This window comes from Aquarana catesbeiana, linkage group LG02, assembly GCF_042186555.1.
Source record: "Aquarana catesbeiana isolate 2022-GZ linkage group LG02, ASM4218655v1, whole genome shotgun sequence".
In the NCBI taxonomy this organism is placed as follows: Eukaryota; Metazoa; Chordata; class Amphibia; order Anura; family Ranidae; genus Aquarana; species Aquarana catesbeiana.
The window spans coordinates 352688069-352712015 of record NC_133325.1 but is presented as its reverse complement, the minus strand read 5'-3'; the positions used below and the strand labels follow the sequence as shown (position 1 = coordinate 352712015).

The 23947-nt window shown below is 42.9% G+C and overlaps 1 protein-coding gene across 11 annotated transcripts in view; it reads right to left on the bottom strand.

Annotated features, from left to right (window-relative positions):
* The window catches only part of LOC141127991 (uncharacterized), a 185155-nt gene that overhangs the window by 144544 nt on the left and 16664 nt on the right, over window positions 1–23947 (bottom strand). For 3 of the 11 annotated variants that reach the window (XR_012241628.1, XM_073614991.1, XM_073614992.1), the window contains exon 3: window positions 22840–22965. Coding sequence is in view for 4 of the 11 variants with exons in the window: in XM_073614988.1 (XP_073471089.1) it covers window positions 3639–5051 (1413 nt within the window). In the remaining 7 variants the exon portion in view is untranslated. Of the gene's footprint in view, window positions 1–1332; window positions 9494–9582; window positions 9722–15119; window positions 16901–22839; window positions 23006–23947 lie in introns of those variants that run through there. The other 8 variants (XM_073614988.1, XM_073614989.1, XM_073614987.1 and 5 more) reach the window with 6 other exon arrangements.

The window sequence follows — 23947 nt, the reverse complement described above, 5'->3', positions numbered from 1 at the left end:
CAGCCTCAATGGCCGATAGCCACCTGCAGTAATTCACAGGAGAGGCAGAACGGCAGTCTGCCTATGTAAACAAGGCAGACCACCGTTCTGTGAGGGAGGAAAATGGAGATCTGTATTTCTGCTAAGCAGAAACACGGATCTCTGTTTTCCTCCAGTGTTAGCATTCCCCCCACAGTTAGAAAGCACTCCCTAGGAGCACACTTAACCCTTTGATCTCCCTTTGATGTTAACCCCTTCACTGCCAGTGTCATTTATACAGTGACAGTGCATTTTTTAGCACTGATCACTGTATTGGTGTCACTAGTCCCCAAAAAGTGTCACTTAGTTTTAGATTTGTCCTGCTAAAAATTGCTGATCGTGCCATTAGTAGTAAAAACAATAAAATAAATAAAAAGTTCATAAAAATATCCCATAGTTTGAAGACACTATAACTTTTGCACAAACCAATCAATATACACTAATTGGATTTTTTTTTACCAAAAACATGTACTGTAGCAGAATACATATTGGCCTAAACTGATGAAGAAATTTGATTTTTAAAATTTGTTTATTGGATGTGTTTTATAGCAGAAAGTAAATAATATGTTTTATTGTTTGTAGCGCAAAAAAATAAAAACCGCAGGGGTGATCAAATACCCCCAAGAAAAAGTCCTATTTGTGGGGATTTATTTTTTGGGTACAGCATGGCACGGCCGCACAATTGTTAGTTAAAGCAACGTAGTGCCATATTGCACAAAATGGCCTGGTCAGGAAGGGGTAAAACCTTCCGGGGCTGAAGAGGTTAAACTAGAAAAAAATGCCAACGCATTTCAGGAGAAAAAGACTTCCTCTTCCTCAGGGATGCTACTGTTTGTAGATGGTGAATGGGTAAAATCCCACACGATGTGTCTGTAATACCAGAATCAGAATTTCTCTAGGTGCCAAGGGATTTAAAAGATAAGTGTGGGTTTCCTTTTTTTTGCTTACATCTGTGAGCTGCTGATATCAAAAAATCTTTCCAGCCCTCTCAGAAATGCCCCCATTCTGTTAAATGTAAGCTAAATACCTGTGGGAGGGTCTTCAGACTTTCATACAGGGTCATACTGACAATGGCCTGGCTCTGGAGTCTGGATCCACCCACTTTCCTGTCATCTTGCTTGATTGATGTCGGTTCTCTGCTCTCTGCTCGCTCCCAAGACTTCACAGAGCATAGCTGCTCCCTCTATCCCCCTCGCCTTCCTCCTCCCTCCTTCCTCCTCGGCAGAGATAAGAGCACTTCAGTCAGTGACTAAGGTAGGAGAATGATGTAGTTTTTGTCCGACTAAGGGTAAACATCTGAAAGTACGCACCTCATCCCAAGACATAATTTATTCAGAAGAAAGAGAGAATTTGGGAAGGGACTATAGCAGTGCTTGTACAAATAATAATACGAAACCAAATTTCCATTTTCTATACTGTCTCTTATACTTTGCTCAGTGGGTAGGTCGGCGGTATATATCTCAGATCTCCACTACCTATTTGAACCTTGGTTTTGTTTTTTTATTTGTTTTTCCTTTTTGTTTTTCTATTTGTTTCATTAGCTTCTTATGGTGTAAAGAGACCTTGGTCTGATGTGCCTATTGGCACAGAGTTATTATATTAAATCATTTGGTGAATACATCACATGCCATACAGAGTCATCACATGCTATATAGTGCTATCACATGCCATACAATGCCATTACATGTTGTACAGTGTCATCACATGCTGTATAGTGCCATCACATGCCATACAGTGTCACCACATGCCGTACAGAGTCATCACATGCTGTATAGTGCCATCACATGCCGTACAGAGTCACCACATGCCGTCCAGAGTCATCACATGCTGTATAGTGCCATCACATGCCGTACAGAGTCATCACATGCTGTATAGTGCCATCACATGCTGTACAGAGTCATCACATGCGGTATAGTGCCATCACATGCCTTACAGAGTCATTACATGCTGTACAGAGTCATCACATGCTGTACAGAGTCATCACATGCCGTACAGTGTCATTACATGCTGTACAGTATCATCACATGCCGTAAAGTGCCATCACATGCCGTATAGTGTCATCACATGCCGTACAGAGTCACCACATGCTGTACAGAGTCATCACATGCCGTACAGATTCATCACATGCCGTACAGAGTCACCACATGCTGTACAGAGTCATCACATGGCGTACAGATTCATCACATGCTGTACAGTGTCATCACATGCCGTACAGTGCCATCACATGCCGTACAGAGTCACCACATGCCGTACAGAGTCATCATATGCTGTATAGTGCCATCACATGCCGTACAGAGTCACCACATGCCGTACAGAGTCATCACATGCTGTACAGAGTCATCACATGCCGTACAGAGTCATCACATGCCGTACAGAGTCATCACATGCTGTACAGTGTCATCACATGCCGTACAGTACCATCACATGCCGTACAGTGTCATCACATGCCGTGCAGAGTTACCACATGCCGTACAGAGTCATCACATGCCGTACAGTGTCATCACATGCCGTACAGTGCCATTACATGCTAAACAGTGTCATCACATGCCGTACAGAGTCACCACATGCTGTACAGAGTCATCACATGCCGTACAGTGTCATTACATGCTGTACAGTGTCATCACATGCCGTACAGTACCATCACATGCCGTACAGTGTCATCACATGCCGTGCAGAGTTACCACATGCCGTACAGAGTCATCACATGCCGTACAGTGTCATCACATGCCGTACAGTGCCATTACATGCTAAACAGTGTCATCACATGCCGTACAGAGTCACCACATGCTGTACAGAGTCATCACATGCCGTACAGTGTCATTACATGCTGTACAGTGTCATCACATGCCGTACAGTGCCATCACATGCCGTACAGTATCATCACATGCCGTACAGAGTCACCACATGCTGTACAGAGTCATCACATCCTGTACAGTGTCATTACATGCTGTACAGAGTCATCTTAACCTGTACGACAGGTTAAGTACCGGGTCAGTACTTAACCTGTCAGCTGGCAAATCTGACATTTGCTGTTGCTGATGTTCCCCTCTCAGTTTGTGGCACTGAACACAGCTGTGTAGTGTAGCTGTGATCTGTCTTTTTGCTCCTATAATCCAAAGGCATGCAGCTCTTATGGCACCCTCTGTGAAGTGTCTACCTCGGTACGTAACCCCTTCATGGTAGTGCCGTATAAGCAAAGTGGTCATGTGATGGTGAGCAGGTATAATGAGAGGATTCTGTTCTTGCTCACTCAACTCAGCCTTATTTAAACATCCACCAATCCTTAACATACCATCACTGTCAATGAATGGATTCAGGTTGGCAATCGGACTGTTTTTTGCAATGTGCCTCTTGTCATGGATACATTTAATCTCTGAGCCAAAGACACTCTGTTGTACACTGTGTATTAAGATCAATTCACCTTCAGCAATGTCTTTTGCAGAAAGAAGCTTTTGGCACACGTGCCAACCTTGACAGTGAGCATCTGTGGGCTTTGTGTGGAAGCAATATGAACTAACCTTGCGATGGTGCGTACAAGCCTTCTCCACTTGGAAAAACGTTCAAATCTTTGACAACCCAAGAAGAGTCTTTGATCAGTTCTGGTGATGAGGGTTTTAACTTCAGGAATGAATCTCTGGATCCTTGTCAGGTTCTAGAAGACTGAAGACATCAGCTGTGGTTTCTTCTGGATGATCCAGCAGGAATTCAGGCCCTGTTAACCAAGAAGGATTTGCAAAGACACTTGCAGACACTGGCCTGGTGGCATGAGCTGCAGGGTTAATTTCAGATGGAACATAATGCCATTGTTCAGGTTTAGATGATTTCCTGATTCTCTCTACACGGTTGCTGACATAGACATAGTAATGTTTAGTCTGGTTGTATATGTAGCCCAGAACAACTTTGCTGTCTGTGTAGAATCTGACATCATCTATCTGAATGTCTAGCTCACGTAGTATGAAATCTGCTATTTCTACAGCTAGCACAGTCCCACAAAGTTCAAGCCTGGGAATCGTGTGATCAGGCTTAGGTGCTAACTTAGCTTTCCCAAACAGAAACCCTATGTGGGCTTGATTAGAAGAAACTCTTACCTTGAGGTAAGCGACAGCTGCTATGGCCTCAGTAGATGCATCTGAGAAGATGCGAAGCTCTTTTCTCTGACTTGTGGCAAGTAAGGCAGAAGTGTAGCAGCTTGGTACATGGATTCCATCTAAGGCATGTAGAGATTGTTTCCAGGATTCCCACTTTGAAAGCTGGTCTATTTGTAGTGGAGCATCCCAATCTTTAATAGTCTCTGAGAACTGTCTAAGTAAGGATTTACCTTGTATGGTGATGGGAGCTACGAATCCCACTGGATCGTATAGGCTGTTCACTACTGACAGAACACTACATTTGGTAAATGGCTTGTCTGCAGAGCTGACTCGAAAACCGAAGGTGTCTTTTAATAAGTCCCACCGTAGGCCCAGACTTCTCTGTACAGGTGGTATGTCCATTATTTTGATGAACTCTCTGTCTTCGACTGACAATACTATTTTGTTGTCATTGCTTGTAGTACAAAACACTGTGGTACCTAGGTTGTCATCACAAAGGTTAGGAGTGACATCAGATACTTGGATAATGTCAAGAGGCTTCTCTTTTACTTCATAATGGTGAGGACACTGTTTGAAGTGGGATGCACGTCCGTTTCCTAACATGTAAGTTTTGAAGGAGTGGATCTCGGGTGACATACACATTGTATCCAAGCATACATCGCCCACGATTACCCAGCCTAGATCGAGTTTTTGTGCGTAAGGGGCATCATCAGGTCCATTGCACTGCTTGCGTACTTTGTGTACTCTGAGAATGTCTCTTCTTAGCAAGATCAAGATTTCAGCATTCATGTCCATTGCAGGAATTTCTTTAACAAGGTGCCTCAAGTGAGGATGGTGATATGCAGCCTCTGGAGTACTAATTTCTTCCCTTTCATCTGGTATCTGGTAACACTCAACTAATGTTGGTTGCGGTATGCCCTCTCCCTTATTTATATGAGAGACCATGAACCCATTGGCCCTTCACAACCAGAACAGGTTCTGAGAGTATACAGTGATGCGTGTCCCTCTATACCAAAGATCTCAAAGAATTTAGGCTTAACCACGGATCTGTTGCTCTGTTCATCTATTATGGCATACAACCTAGTAGCTTCCTCGGGTTGACCCTTTGGGTATATCTTGACTAGGCATATCTTAGCACAGCATTTGTGATCTAAGCCTTCTCCACATGAAGAAGAAACGTTAGCTGTGCCTGGAGCATGACCTTGTTACTCCCCGCCATAACATGAGACAGGGCTGGAGGTAGGAGACTGCTGTGAATTTTCTGAGGGTGGGCCCGGATGCATAGATGTAACATGTCTGTCACTACTGAATTCTGTGCACTTGATGACAACTTTACAGTCTTTAGCAAAATGTCCATAACAAGCACAGCACCTGTAGCATATTCCAAGTTTCTGAAGAATCTCCCTGCGCTCTTGTAATGTCTTTGCCCTAAGCCCACGGCATTTCTTTAGGGGGTAAGGCTTCTTGTGAATAGGGCACTGACGATTAGGGTCTTTATCTCTGTCACCCGAATCACTTTGGTGAGCAGGAGAGGATATGGGTGGTGAGATGTCTGTCCTTTTAACAGTCTCTACGTTTAGCTGCTATGTTATCATACCTTGATGAAGATGATGATGATGAAGCAGGTAAGTTGGGCTCACTGAAACTGAAGCTGGGATTGTTTCTCATCCAGGCTTGATCACTGATGAACCTGCAAAAATATGCGAATGGAGGAAAGGATACGTTATAGTCTCTTTTGTACCTTGAGCCCTGTTGTGCCCATTTCTCTTGCAGGCCATATGGCAGTTTAGACACCAGTGGATTGACACCATGAGCAGTGTCCAGGAAGCTTAGTCCAGGTAGATGTGGGTCTGTCTTTGCCAACTCCAGCTCCATGAGAAGATCACTCAGATCTTGGAGCTTGCGATAGTCTTTGTTCCCTATTTTTGGGAAGTTTTGCAGTCACTTGAATAGAGCGCTTTCTATGGCTTCAGAGCTACCATAGGCTTGTTCAAGTCTTGCCCATGCAGCAACAAGACCTGCATCTGGGTGGTCAACATGCACTGTTCTCAGTCTTTTAACACGATCTGCAGATTCTGTCCCCAGCCACTTTTTGAGCAAATCAAGTTCCTCCTTGGTAGCAAGGTTGAGATCAGCAATGGCAGCTTTGAAGGTTGATCTCCAGGCCCTGTAGCTCTCCGGACAGCCGACAAACCTTGAGAGGGTAGTGTTAATGAGCTCACGGCATACCATATATCTGGCAAAGTCATTCAAGTCTGATCTCTCACTCTTCGGTGCCAAAGTAACTTGTGGAACCCCTCGGGTGTGAAAGTTCTCTGGTGAAGTGGGGTGAGGTTTACCAAGATGAAATTATGTTGCAGGAGTGTTTAACTGTGGTGTAGTCCCTAAGGCTTGTGCTGCCTCTGGCTTGAGCTGCGGCTTGTCACTGGAAGTCACCTTGTTGTCAGAAAGAGGTGATGCAGTTTGCTGCATAGATGCACTTGTGTTGTAGACTTGAAGAGGCTCAGGCATTTGGAGCTGAGAGGTCTTTGTGTTGAGAGTAAGAACAGTGTTGTTTGTAAGATGTACAGGAGATAACTCTGTATCATTGGAAACATTAAGCTTTAGTACATATTCACTGATGCGTTAAACTGTGTCTTGCAGTTCTGCTGGGATGGACCAGTCTGAGTTAGCACTTTCTCTCATCGCTTGTTCGAGGACTCTCAGCCTTGCTAAGGCGGCTGCTTCCTCCCTTTTCATTTGCAGAATCTTTAATTGGGAATCTGCCTCTGCTTGTTGAGCTTTCATCTTTGCCTCTGCTTCTGCTTGTTGAGCTTTCATCTTTGTTTCTATTTCTGCTTCCTTTCTGGTAAAGGAGCTTTGCACTTTTTTTGATTCCACTTCAGCACAGGCCTCTATTATCTTATCGCTTAATGTTGAACTTCTGAAGCGAGAGGATCTAGAAGAACGTGTAGTGTGCTTGGTTGATGTGGATCTGTGAGATCTGGTCTCCTGCAGTTGAGCAATGCGGAGTTGTGCCTTACGCTGGGCATTTTGCACTAAGAGATCCCTTTGTTGGTTTAGTGCATCAGCCCTGGTCAGTTCTGCTGAAGAGTCCTCTATATTACAATCCTGCAAGAAAGCTGTGTATTTTTCAAACAGCTGCTGGTAGCGTTCATACGCGGCAGATAAGCGATCTACAGTGCCTTGCAAAAGTATTCATCCCTATTGGCTTTTTACATATTTTGTTACATTACAGCCTTTAGTTCAATGTTTTTTTTTAATCTGAATTATATGTGATGGATCAGAACACAATAGTCTAAGTTGGGGAAGTAAAATTAGAAAAATATATACATAAAACAATTTTTCAGAACTAAAAATATGATAATTGGCATGTGCGTATGTATTCACCCCCTTTGTTATGAAGTCCATAAAAAGTTCTGGTGCAACCAATTACCTTCAGAAGTCACATAATTAGTGAAATTATGTCCACCTGTGTGCAAACTAAGTGTCACATGATCTGTCATTACATATACACACATTTTTGAAAGGCCCCAGAGGCTACAACACCTAAGCAAGAGGCACCACTAACCAAACACTGCCATGAAGACCAAGGAACTCTGCAAACAAGTAAGGGACAATGTTGTTGAGAAGTACAAGTCAGGGTTAGGTTATAAAAAAAATATCCAAATCTTTGATGAGGAGCACCATCAAATCTATCATAACCAAATGGAAAGAACATGGCACAACAGCAAACCTGCCAAGAGATGGCCGCACACCAAAACTTATGGACCGGGCAAGGAGGGCATTAATCAGAGAGGCAGCACAGAGACCTAAGGTAACCCTGGAGGAGCTGCAGAGTTCCACAGCAGAGACTGGAGTATCTGTACATAGGATGACAATAAGCCGTACATTCCATAGAGTTGGGCTTTATGGCAGAGTGGCCAGAAGAAAGCCATTATTTTCAGCAAAAAACAAAATGGCACGTTTTGAGTTTGCGAAAAGGCATATGGGAGACTCCCAAAATGTATGGAGGAAGGTGCTCTGGTCTGATGAGACTACAACTGAACTTTTTGGCCATCAAAGAAAATACTATGTCTGGCGCAAACTCAACACATCACATCACCCAAAGAGCACCATCCCCACAGTGAAACATGGTGGTGGCAGCATCATGCTGTGGAGATGTTTTTCAGCAGTCGGGACTGGGAAAGTGCTCAGGGTTGAGGGAAAGATGGATGGTGCTAAATACAGGGATATTCTTGAGCAAAACCTGTACCACTCTGTGTGTGATTTGAGGCTAGGACAGAGGTTCACCTTCCAGCAGAACAATGACTCCAAATACACTGCTAAAGCAACACTTGAGTGGTTTAAGGGGGAACATGTAAATGTATTGGAATGGCCTAGTCAAAGCCCAGACCTCAATCCAATAGAAAATCTGTGGTCAGATTTAAAGATTGCTGTTCACAAGTGCAAACCATCCAACTTGAAGGAGCTGGAACAGTTTTGCAAGGAGGAATGGGCAAAAATCCCAGTGGTGAGATGTGGCAAGCTCATAAAGACTTATCCAAAGTGACTTGGAGCTGTGATAGCCTCAAAAGGTGGCTCTACAAAGTATTGACTTTAGGGGGGTGAATAGTTATACATATTGACTTTTTTCTGGTATGTTTTGTCCTATTTGTTGTTTGGTTCACAAAAATAAATAAAACATCTTTAAAGTTGTGGGCATGTTCTGTAAATTAAATGATGCAAATCCTCAAACAATCCATGTTAATTCCAGGTTGTGAGGCAACAAAACATGAAAAATGCCAAGGGGGGTGAATACTTTTGCAAGGCACTGTATAGAGTCTCTTAGTTCAGCTGGTTGATCATTCACGTGTGACAAAACTGAAATGAAGTGTAAAGTTCTGTCCCATAAGTCTGACAGGTTGCTGGAGAACTCATCTCTAGTGGCTTCATAGTTTTCTGTAAGTTTCTGTGTAGGTTTTATTGTACGCTTGAGTCTTACACTCTGTTCGGCAATATCTGCAGAATCTGCTCCCTGTACATCTGCGAGTTCAGAGGCATGATGAATCTGCATCGGTTCATCCACAAAAGGGTGCTCAGAGTCTTGTCTAGACATTTTTCACATTTTTGCAGGAAATGGTACTGTCTCTTTAAGAAGATGAACAGCAGCTTAGACAGGTGGGGTAACACAGTTCAATGTAGAGAAACAGTTTTTAACATTCACACGAGGTGCAGTAAACTCATGCGACCATGTGCTTCCCAAGATGGCGGATGGCACTGAGCTTGATTGCAGATCAGGCGCACACATATACACAGCAGGCTGTGGGAATTGTATACATCTTTTGACTATTCTGACTCCGATTGTTGTAAAGCGACTTATTCCTTGCGAGACCTCTATGCCTGGCCTGTATAAGATATAAACACTGAGGACAATCCTTATCAGATAGTTTGAACTCACCAAATACAGATTCCATCCACAAAGGTGCTTTTATTCTGTACGTCAGGTTACAGCAGATGACAGGATACAAACAGAAGAATAGGTTGTAGTATTTATGCGGTCAAAAGATGATATTGTCTGTAGCTTACAAAGTAGAATACATGTGCCCTGTTACATGTTGCTTGTTGCTGCATCCCTGACACAGGAAGTACAAATCACAGGAAGAAGGGTGGAGCATTACATACAAAAGGAAGTGTGTCATAACATAAGGCAAAAAGAACATAATAAAACAAGTGCATTACCACAAAAGATCACTAGATGGCAGCATGTGAACTAAATATAAAACATCTATAGAAAAGGGTTAGGAAAACAATCTATATAAATTCTATGCTCCGTTGGGGTGGCACACACTTTGGGTCCAGAAATATCAGTGTACTCTCTGGCTCCCCGTGCTAGGTTGCCCCCCCGATCTCTGCAGAATTTCCTGGGAAACGTCCTGACACATGGCGGCCTGGATATTAAAGTCTGCAACTCATAGCCTCCAGTGCACAGCACCCCCCACCCAGGGCCGGATTAACATAGGGGCTGATGGAGCTGCAGCTCCAGGCCCCTGCCCCTGCCTTAAAATCGGCCCTCACAGCCAGCAGTATAAGCCTGATGTCCATAAACTTCTCTGGGACAGGAGAAGCTGGGTGTAAATGTAGGGGTGTCTGGCTGCATCTGTGTTGGCTCACTGTGGTTATTACAGTGTCACAGTGCACAGTTCCCCCCTACACAAATGGCTCTGCCTTCCCCCTCCCCTCTCTCCTCTCTCTGTGTGCAGTGAAGGAGCCGTGTGGTCTGGGAAACAGAGCAACTGCAGCTGGCAGATAGAAGGTGAACACATATCTGAGTGATAAGCTTCTGACCATCCAAGTGTGAGCTCAGTGACTGGACTCTTATCTCCCTTCTCTCCCCCTCTTTTACCTTTATCTTCAGCAATGGCTGTTATAACTGCAGTCAATATGTAGACTCGGCTCCTTGTGCTTTTAGGTGGGTTCACACTGCTTTGCTGTGTTTTGGCCCATTGCTGGTGTATCCGCAGTTTTCCTGCGTTTTACCCACAGTCCTATTGATTTCTAAACTGCAGATACACAAGCAGTGCGCCCAAACTGCAGCAAACCAGTGTGAGCCCAAAGGCTGTACACACCCCCCTCTATAGAACTTGGTCTGATCAATACTCTTGGCATTCATTTTACACACAACCATACCATCCCAGATTAGGAGGGGTGGGGGCTCCAGGGATTTGTTTGACTATGCAGGCCCTGTCCCTTCTACCCATCCTGGAAGAGTCCTGGAGGGAGTGGCAGGCTGCTGGTGGCAAGTGACACACTGTATCTGGTGGCAGGTTGTCAGTGGCAAGTGGCACACTGTATCTGGTGGCAGGCTGCTAGTGGCAAGTGACACGCTGTATCTGGTGACAGGTTGTCAGTGGCAAGTGGCACACTGTATCTGGTGGCAGGCTGCTGGTGGCAAGTGACACGCTGTATCTGGTGGCAGGCTGCTGGTGGCAAGTGGCACACTGTATCTGGTGGCAGGCTGCTAGTGGCAAGTGGCACACTGTATCTGGTGGCAGGCTGCTGGTGGTAAGTGACATACTGTATCTGGTGGTAGGCTGTGGTTGGCAAGTGGCACACTGTATCTGGTGACAGGCTGTCAGTGGCAAGTGGCACACTGTATCTGGTGGCAGGCTGCTAGTGGCAAGTGGCACACTGTATCTGGTGGCAGGCTGCTGGTGGCAAGTGGCACACTATCTGATGGAAGGCTGCTGGTGGTAAGTGACACACTGTATCTGGTGGTAGGCTGTGGTTGGCAAGTGGCACACTGTATCTGGTGGCAGGCTGCTGGTTTCAAGTGGCACACTATCTGGTGGCAAGTGGCACACTGTATCTGGTGGTAGGCTGTGGTTGGCAAGTGGCACACTGTATCTGGTGGCAGGCTGCTGGTGGCAAGTGGCATACTGTATCTGGTGGCAGGCTGCTGGTGGCAAGTGGCACACTATCTGGTGGAAGGCTGCTGGTGGTAAGTGACACACTGTATCTGGTGGTAGGCTGTGGTTGGCAAGTGGCACACTGTATCTGGTGGCAGGCTGCTGGTGGCAAGTGGCACACTATCTGGTGGCAAGTGGCACACTGTATCTGGGGTCAGGCTGCTGGTGGCAAGTGACACGCTGTATCTGGTGACAGGCTGTCAGTGTCAAGTGGCACACTGTATCTGGTGGCAGGCTGCTAGTGGCAAGTGGCACACTGTATCTGGTGGCAGGCTGCTGGTGGCAAGTGGCACACTATCTGGTGGAAGGCTGCTGGTGGTAAGTGACACACTGTATCTGGTGGTAGGCTGTGGTTGGCAAGTGGCACACTGTATCTGGTGGCAGGCTGCTGGAGGCAAGTGGCACACTGTATCTGGTGGCAGGCTGTGGTTGGCAAGTGGCACAATGTATCTGGTGGCAGGCTGCTGGTGGCAAGTGGCACACTGTATCTGGTGGCAGGCTGCTGGTGGCAAGTGGCACACTGTATCTGATGGCAGGCTGCTGGTGGCAAGTGGCACACTATCTGGTGGAAGGCTACTGGTGGTAAGTGACACACTGTATCTGGTGGTAGGCTGTGGTTGGTAAGTGGCACAATGTATCGGATGGAAGGCTGCTGGTGGCAAGTGGCACACTGTATCTGGTGGCAGGCTGTGGTTGGCAAGTGGCACAATGTATCTGGTGGCAGGCTGCTGGTGGCAAGTGGCACACTGTATCTGGTGGCAGGCTGCTGGTGGCAAGTGGCACACTGTATCTGATGGCAGGCTGCTGGTGGCAAGTGGCACACTATCTGGTGGAAGGCTACTGGTGGTAAGTGACACACTGTATCTGGTGGTAGGCTGTGGTTGGTAAGTGGCACAATGTATTGGATGGAAGGCTGCTGGTGGCAAGTGGCACAGTGTATCTGGTGGCAGGGAGCTGGTGGCAAGTGGCACACTGTATCTGGTGGCAAGTGGCACAATGTATCTGGTGGCAGGCTGCTGGTGGCAAGTGGCACACTGTATCTGGTGGCAAGTGGCACAATGTATCTGGTGACAGGCTGCTGGTGGCAAGTGACACACTGTATCTGGTGGCAGGCTGCTGGTGGCAAGTGGCACACTGTATCTGGTGGCAAGTGGCACAATGTATCTGGTGGCAAGTGGCACACTGTATCTAGTGGCAGGCTGCTGGTGGCAAGTGGCACACTGTATCTGGTGACAGGCTGTCGGTAGCAAGTGGCACACTGTATCTGGTGACAGGCTGTGGTTGGAAAGTGGCGCACTGTATCTGGTGAAAGGCTGCTGTTGGCAAGTGGCACACTGTATCTGGTGGCATGCTGCTGGTGGCAAGTGGCCCACTGTATCTGGTGGCAGGCTGCTGGTGGCAATTGGCACATTGTATCTGGTGGCAGGTGGCACACTGTATCTGTGGCAGGCTGTGGGTAGCAAGTGCCACACTGTATCTGGTTGCAAGTGGCACACTGTATCTGGTGGCAAGTGGCACACTGTATCTGGTGGCAGGCTGCTGGTGGCAAGTGACATGCTGCATCTAGCGGCAGGCAACTGTGGAAAGTGATACGCTACATCTGGTGGCAGGCTATGGGTGGCAAGTGACAAGCTGCATCTGGTGGCAAGTGACAAGCTCAGGTCCCACTGATTCTGCATCATGGTGAGTTGAACTATTTCACTATATATTACAATGTAGTAACTGAAATAATGGAATTTGATCATCCTGACACCATATCAAGCATGGTGTCAGGATGATTGATTTTATGTACTAACACCAGCCATTTGCCTGACAAATCACCTCCACCGCCAATTTCCCCGCCAACCCTGAGACTACATCCCCCACCCTCATCTTTTTTTGGGAAGAGGGGGTTGTCTCTGAATGACAGTTTGGAAATGTGGTCTCCCTATGTTGCTGCTGGTGAGAGACCGCATAGCAGGTGGTATTGGTGGTGTTGCTGCTGCTCAGAGGCTGCACAGCTGATATTACTGGTGAGAGTTTATTTAATTTGTTTTAGCGAAAAATTGTTTGCATTTTCATTTTGTTTCCATAAAAAGGCCCACCAAAATCCTCAGCACCAGGCCCATGATGCTCTTAATCTGGCCCTGCCCCCACCCCAGGACTACATGTACTGAATGAACAGGATCTGATGCACTTTGCAGTCAGAAATTGTGGGAAATAGACTACCATAGATAATATAACTTGTAAGCAGGGACGACAGTGATCACATTTTTGTAACCAGTGTTTTTCTTTATCCCCTGTTGCACTGATTCCTAATAACTATTAGATGACTTTCTTTCAAATGCATAGTACTTGTTCATAATTAAGGAAGGCATACGGACATATGTTTATGTATGTACGAACACCAAACTTGTGGTTCTTTTTTAGGTATGTTGGGTCCATCAACTTTGGACAATAGTTAAACACTAAAAATGTACTCAAACATAAAGCTATGAAATAACATAGGCTACGATCAATAGACAGACTTGCCAAAAGCAAAGAATAGGTAAATATTAGAAATGTAAATAGACACAAGGAGTTGAAATAATAGAGGCTAAAGTGGAGGCTACAGATAGACTTACTAAAAACAAAGAATATAAAGTGTGTCAAAGTCCATATCAAACAAAGCTACTCTTCCATTAAAATTTAGGAGCTCATAGACATCTGATACCTGTAACCATGTACAGACAGTTTTGACAAGTTTTGAAAACAACAAAACAGTTTCATCTCTTACCTATTTGGCTGGAGTAAATCAAATAATATTGTGTTTTGTAGATTACTGCACTTTGGCATCCTCATTGCTCGTTATACAGCTTTATTTAATATGCCTAAATAATGTTTTCAATTCATCTGAGAGGAAATACTGTAAGTGGAAAACCACCCCAGAGAGAAAAGTCCTTACCCAAGCATGTCTTTGTATGCTTGCAAAGTCACTGAAAACCATTTGCTTTACTTGATGCCTTTGTCTCATTCAAGGAAAATTAAGAGAAAATTGTTATTATCCACAGAAGCTAATGACGCTGTTTCACAGCCACCTTTTTCTTCCTAAGTATTTAAAGAGCAGTTACCCAGATGCTTCCCGACTTTCCAATGCAAATGGTAAGGAGATAAATATGAATAATTATAAACACTTGAGCGGCATTTCAGAATGCTCTACCTAGGGCAAGTGCTGCATTTTTAAGCGCGTCCCATAGTCAATCTTCTTAAATTTCCCATTAAATATTGATCAACCCCTGAGACTCCTAATATTTGCTTAGCGCAGATATGTTAGACTTGAATATAAACTGTTTTGCCTTACAGCTAATCCACATATTCAATCAGAATTGATGACAGATGAAATCTGTTTAGTTAAAAACGTGCCTACTGCAGAACCCTTAATGTCAAATAAAGGGAGTTAAGCTGTTTTATCAAAACAAAAGACAAAATATGAATGCTGACACATATTTGCTTACATTCTGTGCTATACACTAAACATGTAATGACAGTATTGAAAGGATTTCCAAATGAAATTTACAAAAAAGAAAAAAGAATTGTGACTACACAGTCATGCTCTAACCAATATGTTCTTGTCTTTTAATTTAGTTTGAACATGTATAATAATTCATAGTAAAAACATTGTAAAAATTATTAGCTTTGCTCAGACTATTTTACTTCCGTATGAACAAAGAAACCTGAGTATTACAAAGCATTATAAACAAACAATAATTCATTGCAAAGTTGGTACTGCATTGTGAATGGGTAGGAATACATACAATTTAAATGAAGAACCTTAGAGGATTGTTCTGCTTTTGTGGGGAAAACAATTGCAAAAAATAAAATAAAAAAATATATAGCATTAATGATTGCAATACAAGCCATGTTGAAATTTAGAGGATAAGTTCACCTTTGGGAACATGGTACACGTTCCATCCATTTTTAGGGTGTAACATGTAACATGTTACCACTGCTGCAGCCGCTTCCTGCTGCCAACCCTCCGTGTGACAGTAGTACAGGGAGACAGGGAGAAGTTCCCTGTACTAGCTGTCACTTTTTGAAAACAGTGAGGCTCCACGGGGCTCCACCCACATAGCCAAGGTATTCATTTACACAGCTCTGTGAATGAATGAACTACAAGTTCCGACATCCTTTGTGGCTGTTGGCTTATAGTTCCAAGTGAACTACCACGGTGCTGTTCAGCACTCTGGTCATTGAGTCTTCCTGTCAGTGTGAAACTGCCTGGCCATATGATATACGGGGAAGGCAGCTTACAGTGACAGTCTGCAGGAGACCTGCATGGCATCAGTAATCTGATGAGCTTTCCAGGCTCTTAAAGCAAAATAGTAAATGAACATTTTTTTACCTGCAACTGAACACACTGACTAAGTTCTATTGAACGTAACGTGCGCGGGGGGAAGAGCTACGTTCAGATTACGTCACCCGTTGCCATCCAGATGGAGAGTACACAGTACACTGTCCTATTCTTATGTGCCTGAACTGATCATTTTTATGTGAGTAGGAACTTTTTATTGTATTGTTTTCAACGGAGAGCATTTAGATCCTCTTATTTATTCACATGTCTCTGGGGCATCATTTGGAGATCTGGATTTGCATTCTTGCCTTACATTACCCTTAAAGGGACACATGCTTTTGATTTCCTGTTAGTTCAGGGGTCCACTAATTAAGGTGAGCGAAGCAACTATCTTGGAGTTGTAAGGATTGTCACCCATTACCTATGTTTCTGGATCCATTTCAACACATGGATGTGCTCTTTGCTGTTGCTGTCTGGGCTTTGTGGTTCACATCATTGGATTTACATACTTTTGCTTATTTTTCTATGGAACTTTGATTGGTTTTCTTTGCGCTGCACTTCTCTCTGATTTTGATTTATTATATTGCCACTTACCAATTCTTAGATGTTATGGATGCATTCATTTTATTTTCTAAGCTTTCTTTCTTTTATTATCACCTGGTGATCTGGCCACTAAGTCTGTTTTTTTTTAACAGAACAAGCTCTCCTGCAAATGTAGAAGTTAGACTGTTGAGACAAACTATTTACCACTGACGGGTGCTTACGGTGTTCAGCTTTTATTTATTTATGTAAAACATGTATTCCAAAAGAAAAAAAAATCAATTGCTGTAACTGCTTAACTACAGGGTAAGCTGGAGTTTGGCTTCAGTTTGTTAGTGTATCTAAATCTGCTAGTACATCTAACACTCTCCTACCCCCCAGACTGACGATGCTGCTGTCCAAAGATGTCTCTGTTGCTTCGTCATCCAGAGCGGAGGCACTCTAATACAGGAAATGTGTTACTGGTCAGATCACCAGGTGAAAACAAAGGGAAATGTCTAAAGAAAGAAAACGAATACAGTCACCACATATAATGATTGGTAAGCTGCAATATATTACATTTTTGGTTTTGGGTTTAATACTGCTTAAAGCCTAGTTCCCACTAGTTGAATTAGTTGAATGAAAAAAAACTGACAGCTCCGGTCGGAGCTGCTGCATTAACAATCTGATGTAAGTACAGTGATCTCCCCTGCTGTTCTGTTGTGTTCTGACAGGGTGATGGCCCTCCCGCCAGAACACTCTGGTTAGTACTCTAAGCCATTGGCTGAGGTTGCTGATCAGGGCCCTGGTCAGCTGCTGGTTTTCCAGCATGCTCATCCGACAGAGGCTGGACCAGCTGCCATACACACGGGCTGAATGTCGGCCGGTTTTTATTGAACCAGCCGATGTCATCCAACATATGGCCCATGTGTACTAGGCTTTAAGTAAATACCTGAACAGTGACAGCAGATGATTGGCTGCAGTGACAGTCATCGTCCAGATCAGTGTTTCTCAACTCCAGGTCCTCAAGGCGCCCCAACAGGTCATGTTTTCAGGATTTCCCTCAGATAAAACAGCTGTGGTAATTACTAAGGCAGTGAAACTGGTCAAATCACCTGTGCAAAATAATGGAGGGCCTGAAAACATGACCTGTTGTGGCACCTTGAGGACCGGAGTTGAGAAACACTGGTCCAGATGACAATTTTCCGCCTGTCTCCTCCGATTTTTTGATTGAAGTTTATTGAGCCTGGGCGGTGCATAAGCTGGACCAAGGTAGCAATAAAATACATTATTAAAATCACTGATCCCAAAAAAACGGCCATTTTTAAAACTTTTTTTTGCATTGATCCATGTCCCCTGGGGCAGGACCCAGGTCCCCAAACACTTTTTATGACAATACCATGAATATAAGCCTTTAAAATTAGCACTTTTGATTTCTCCCATAGACTTTTAAAGGGTGTTCCGCGGCATTCGAATTTGCCGCGAACACCCCAAATTGTTTGCTGTTTGGCGAACTTGCGAACAGCCGATGTTCGAGTCGAACATGAGTTCAACTCGAACTCGAAGCTCATCCCTACACAGCATGCATTTTTAAAAAAATGTAATAATGCATTAATGTTTACAGAGCTGCATTATTTGTATATACAGTATCTCACAAAGGTGAGTAGACCCCTCACATTTTTGTAAATATTTTATGATATCTTTTCATGTGACAACACTGAAGAAATGACACTTTGCTACAATGTAAAGTAGTGAGTGTACAGCTTGTATAACAGTGTAAATTTGCTGTCCCCTCAAAATAACTCAACACACAGCCATTAATGGCTAAACTGCTAGAAACAAAAGTGAGTACACCCCTTTGTCCAAATGTCCAAATTGGGTCCAATAAGCCATTCTCCCTCCCCGGTGTCTTGTGACTCATTAGTGTTACAAGGTCTCAGGTGTGAATGGGGAGCAGGTGTGTTAAATTTGGTGTTATCGCTCTCATTCTCTCATACTGGTCACTGGAAGTTCAACATGGCACCTAATGGCAAAGAACTCTCTGAGGATCTGAAAAAACAATTGTTGCCCTACCAAAAGATGGCCTAGGCTTTAAGAAGATTGCCAGGATCCTGAAACTGAGCTGCAGCACGGTGTCCAAGACCATACAGTGGTTTAACAGTATAGGTTCCACTCAGAACAGGCCTCGCCATGTCCACTAAAGAAGTTGAGTGCATGTGCTCAGCGTCATATCCAGAGGTTGTCTTTGGGAAACAGACGTATGAATGCTGCCAGCATTGCTGCAGAGGTTGAAGGGGTGGGGGGTCAGCCTGTCAGTGCTCAGACCATACGCCACACACTCCATCAAATGGGTCTGCATGGCTGTCGTCCCAGAAGGAAGCCTCTTCTAAAGATGATGCACAAGAAAGACCGCAAACAGTTTGCTGAAGACAAGCAGACTAAGGACATGGATTATGGAACCATGTCCTGTGGTCTGATGAGACCAGGATAAACTTATTTGGCTCACATGGTGTCAAGCGTGTGTGGCGGCAACCAGGTGAGGAGTACAAAGACAAGTGTGTCTTGCCTACAGTCAAGCAGGTTGGTGGGAGTGTCATGGTCTGGGGCTGCATGCTGCCGGCACTGGTAAGCTACAGTTCATTGAGGGAACCATGAATGCCAACATGTACTGTGACATTCTGAAGCAGAGCATGATCCCCTCCCTTCGGAGACTGGGCCACAGGGCAGTATTCCAACATGATAATGACCCCAAACACACCTCCAAGACGACCACTGCCTTGGTAAAGAAGCTGAAGGTAAAGGTGATGGACTGGCCAAGCATGTCTCCAGACCTAAACCCTATTGAGTATCTGTGGGGCATCCTCAAATGGAAGGTGGAGTAGCGCAAGGTCTCTAACATCCACCAGCTCCATGATGTTTTCATGGAGGAGTGGAAGAGGATTCCAGTGGCAACCTGTGAAGCTCTGGTGAACTCCATGCCCAAGAGGGTTATGGCAGTGCTGGAAAATAATGGTGGCCACATAAAATATTGACACTTTAGGCCCAATTTGGACATTTTCACTTAGGGGTGTACTCACTTTTGTTGCCAGCGGTTTAGACATTAATGGCTGTGTGTTGAGTTATTTTAAGGGGACAGAAAATTTACACTGCTGTACAAGCTGTACACTCACTATTTTACAGTGTAGTAAAGTGTCATTTCTGCAGTGTTGTCACATGAAAAGATAGAATAAAATATTTACAAAAATGTGAGGGGTGTATTCACTTTTGTGAGATACTGTATATTTTTTTATATCTGCTTAGATTTCATCTCTAACATAAGCCTGACCTTGCTCTAAATTATCAACTACAGAGTAATGTTACACAAGGATCACTTTGTTAAACATATGAACATAGGGTAAAAGTGAAATTAAATGATTCTGTCAAATTAGAATTTAAACATGAAATCATTTAAATACACAAATGCTATAGGCTTCTGTGTAATAACGAAAAAAAAACATTTATTTGCCTGCTCTAGCCTAGCCAGTCGAAATCACTCTTATCATTTATGTTTTGGGCCCTGTCTGGAAATTTGGATGGGCTAAATTATCTTGTTCAGTTCTCAAGATAACATGAGAAAACATAGACAGTAGGACTAGTAGGGACACCTACTGGTAGTAAGTGAAATAACATGTCAGCGTTGGTTTATGTTGACGAAGCACCCTGCACTTGTGGCCCCGATGATTTGGGAGGTTCACATTGCTCAGACACCTGCTTATTAGCCATATGTAATGCCATGGACAGTGGATTTGAGGCTTCTAAAGTATAAGGAGCTGCTTGGTCTTTTTTGGTGCAAGTGGAAGAATTTCCACCTTGAGATGTTGTTAGAAAATCCTTTTAAATAAAATGATTAATTCTGTTATTATACAGTAGTCTGGAATTTTGAATTTTGTTTATACTACAAAAACAAAAATGCAACCACAATTCGCAAAACAAACCCTGCAATTTAATGCCTGCTATAAATATAATCAAACACGGGCATAAACCATGCACATAAATATATCATCAGGCAAAGGAAAGCTATAGTTTGTTATTATTCCTATGTGTTATTATAGGATATCACTAGCCTTTTATTATTGACCCCTTCTTTATCAGATAATTTGTGCCTTTGAACATATTTCAAACAATTTATGTTCCTTAAAACTAAAACTGCCTTCTATAACAATTTTGTACTTTAGAGAAATGTTATATTGAGGACCGAAAAGGATATATTTATGTAGGTTCCAGAAGCATAAGGACTTGTATATACGGCTTGCTTTCAAATGCTGCATTCAGCTTACATTTTAGATTAGTTTGAGAAGCTTTTGAGTTCCATATGAAGTCCATCATAGGTGTTTCTGATCTGCAGCTGGCCCCCTTTTGACCTGCATATTACATCCTTCTGACCTACAATGCACTTCCTTCTAAGTTGCATGAAGCTGCTTTTGTATTCCAATTGATTTATACAGTATGGGGAGAAGAGCCATTCTAATATGAACAAAGGTCAGTATACACTGGCCTCTTATCATGCAACAGATGCTAAGGCTAAAAAGTCATGGAACATTTTTCTAAGTATCAGTAGTGATCTGCTTTATCTGGTGCCTTGTATCCTGATAGTATTGAGCATATGGGAACCCCCAGGCTGGAGGGGGACATATGGCATGGTGAAGTCAAGCACCCATTTATTTATACAAGATTTGAACTGTCTGTGCTCCCCTTGCATATTTGATGCAATCTCTGTAAAGTTGTGAAGATGTGGAATGGAGTTCCACTAACAAAGTGTGCAATAAGGGGGTCTTCTTGGCTTTGCAGGATAATTTGATTAATACCATTTAATGTTGAATGCTGAAGAGGTATTACAGACATGTGGCTCCAAAGCGCTATTGCTTTTAAAATCATCATGCTGGAATGTTAAAAGCAACTTTGTATGTTGTGTAGTTACGTGTACCCAACAGTTAAAAAACTGGCAAATGATGGTGTTTCAAGCAGTTTGAGAAATGCCATGCCTTACCTAAGTTTCCAAATAGCGATACTCTTGATCATTCGTTATTAAAGGAGTTATTAAAAATCAGGGTAAGGTCTGTTTTAAATAATGGCTTTTTTAGTGTATTTATGGTATTTTAGCAAAGTGCTATATACTGTATTTAATAGATCTAACACACTGTATTCAATAGATCTAACACAAGTAATTATTATTAAACAAATCTCTAAAACATTGTTGTGTGATAGAATTTCACTTTGTGGGGCTGACTTAAAAAAAAAAAAAAAAAAACTGGAAAAAATGACACTGAAACAAAAGTGTGCAGTTGTTTAAAGAAAGTATAAAGAAAGTAATCAGGACTAATCCTTCACTGGTGTGGGACCAGTAAAATGGGCAGTGATTGCGACGTACAAGCTTGCAAAAGAAAATATTTACTGACGACAGGCTACATGTTGTATTAATTTTGTATTTTACAGTAAGTTTACTAGGAATTGTTCTACTCCTCCCTGCAGCATTTATTTTAATGGTAAGCTTCAAAATATTACAATCTTTCCTGGGTATATGTTTTAAATTAAGTTCTCGTTGTACTTATTTATCATTCAGACCACCACCTTATTAGATTCACATTTATTTTACTAAAGTTTAAGATATTAAACATGCAGACAGTTTCAGTAAACTCTGGATCTCATAGCTCTGGACAACCCCCCCAGACCCCCCAGTTATACACAGAAAACACTGTATATATCAGTGCTTAAATGGTAAAGGTTATGAGTAGTGTAACTTCTTTTAGATTCGAGCTGGGTAGAGTGAGCTGAAGCTAATCTCTTGCACTAGTAAAAATCCAGGAGTCTCCTCTCATGGTGAGAATTATTTATTTGGAAAGATTTTACCAGAGCCTTGGCAAAAGTCTCATTGTGAATAGGAACAATATACGGAGGCTACCGGTTTGCAAGCCCTATATTACATCACTGATCAGGTTATAATCAGCACCAGTACTTCTGTACTTTCATAAATAATTTGAGTTGTAAATTGATTAACTGTATGTATCTGAAAACACATTAGCAATTGAACTTTTGGTGAACTATCAAGAGGGAAATGATCCCTTCACCAATTTATATGTTGCTAATTTTCCATACTATGCACAGCAGATGGGGCAGGCATCAAAGAAAAGATTCCTTCTCATATCACTGGAACCTAAGGCTTGTAATGACATTGAGTACTACAGAGTGGGGCTGCCATAATGAGCTGACATTGATTTATGTTGGCAGTTTTGAAGGACCTGAAGCTTTCTATATACCTAAATGTTTCTACATCTAAATGTTTAAAGCGAGATCCAGTATAGCTTAAAAAGGAACTTTACCCGAATCCTCAAAATTGTAATAAAGGCACCGTTAAAAATGTAATATATTAGCAGTGGAAAAAGACACACTTCCCTTATAATGAAGGCTAAAATTAACTTACAAATTGTCGAACTTTCAAATTGCCTGGTGTCAGGGCAAATTATTTTCCCTGTGGTTTCTATTGTGATTCACTTCCCTCTCCTCAGCTGCGCAGCGGCGTTCTATTGGCAAAACATAACCCAGGAGTCTGCGTACAATAGAGGCTATGGTCAATCGGTCATTCTCACCTTGGAAAGAAAGACAGAAGCACACAGACAGGCCATGCAGAAAAGATATATACAGTATATGCAATTCTGATAAAGTAGGCGGTAATAAGTCATTATAAGGGTAAGGGTAAGGTTTGCTTTTAAAACTTTTAATAATAGCCTTTTTAGTTAGTGTATTTATGATAATTTTGGCAACCCAAGACAATTAGAATTCTATATATCATATTTAATAGATTCGACATTTAATTAATTTAATTTATATAGTAAGACCAAATGTCTAAGGCTAGGTTCACACCTATGCACTACAGTCCATTTAACATGGTTTTCCTATGGCATACTTTCACATCGTTTTAAAGGTGCTGCGTTTTTGGAACGGTCAGGGATTTTTTTTTCCCACAGCAGATTGCGTTTTGCATGTAATAGACTTCAATGAACCGGCACCAAAAACACAAGTATTTAGTTTTTGCATGTGTTTTGCTTTTCTTTCTTTTTTTTCTTTGGGAATCCCACTGACAACTGACAAGTCATCGGTTGTTAAGGACGCAACGTCTACCTGCTCCTTTACAACCGGCTATTTACAATTTGTTAAGGAGCGTTTCCTATTAGAAAAAAAATGCAAATCGCATGCAGAAATGCATCAAAAATGCATGTACAAAAACTCAAGATGCACTGCAAAAGGTGCTGGAAAACCGCATCAACTGCAATGGCATATAAGACCTAGCCTAAATTTTGGTTGTGTGATACAGCTTTTTTGAGCTGACTAAAAAAAAAAACTGGAAAAAGTTAACCTGGAACAGAAGTGTGTAGTTCACAGAAAGTAATAGGATGTAAACCCATAGACGATCCATACGTTATACAATTCTCTTATTCAATTTCCTTTAGATTTACCTTTAACTATGTAGTGCAAGAGGCTGCCTGATTGCATACAAATTAAACGTGTTTAGGTTTGACCTCATAGTATAT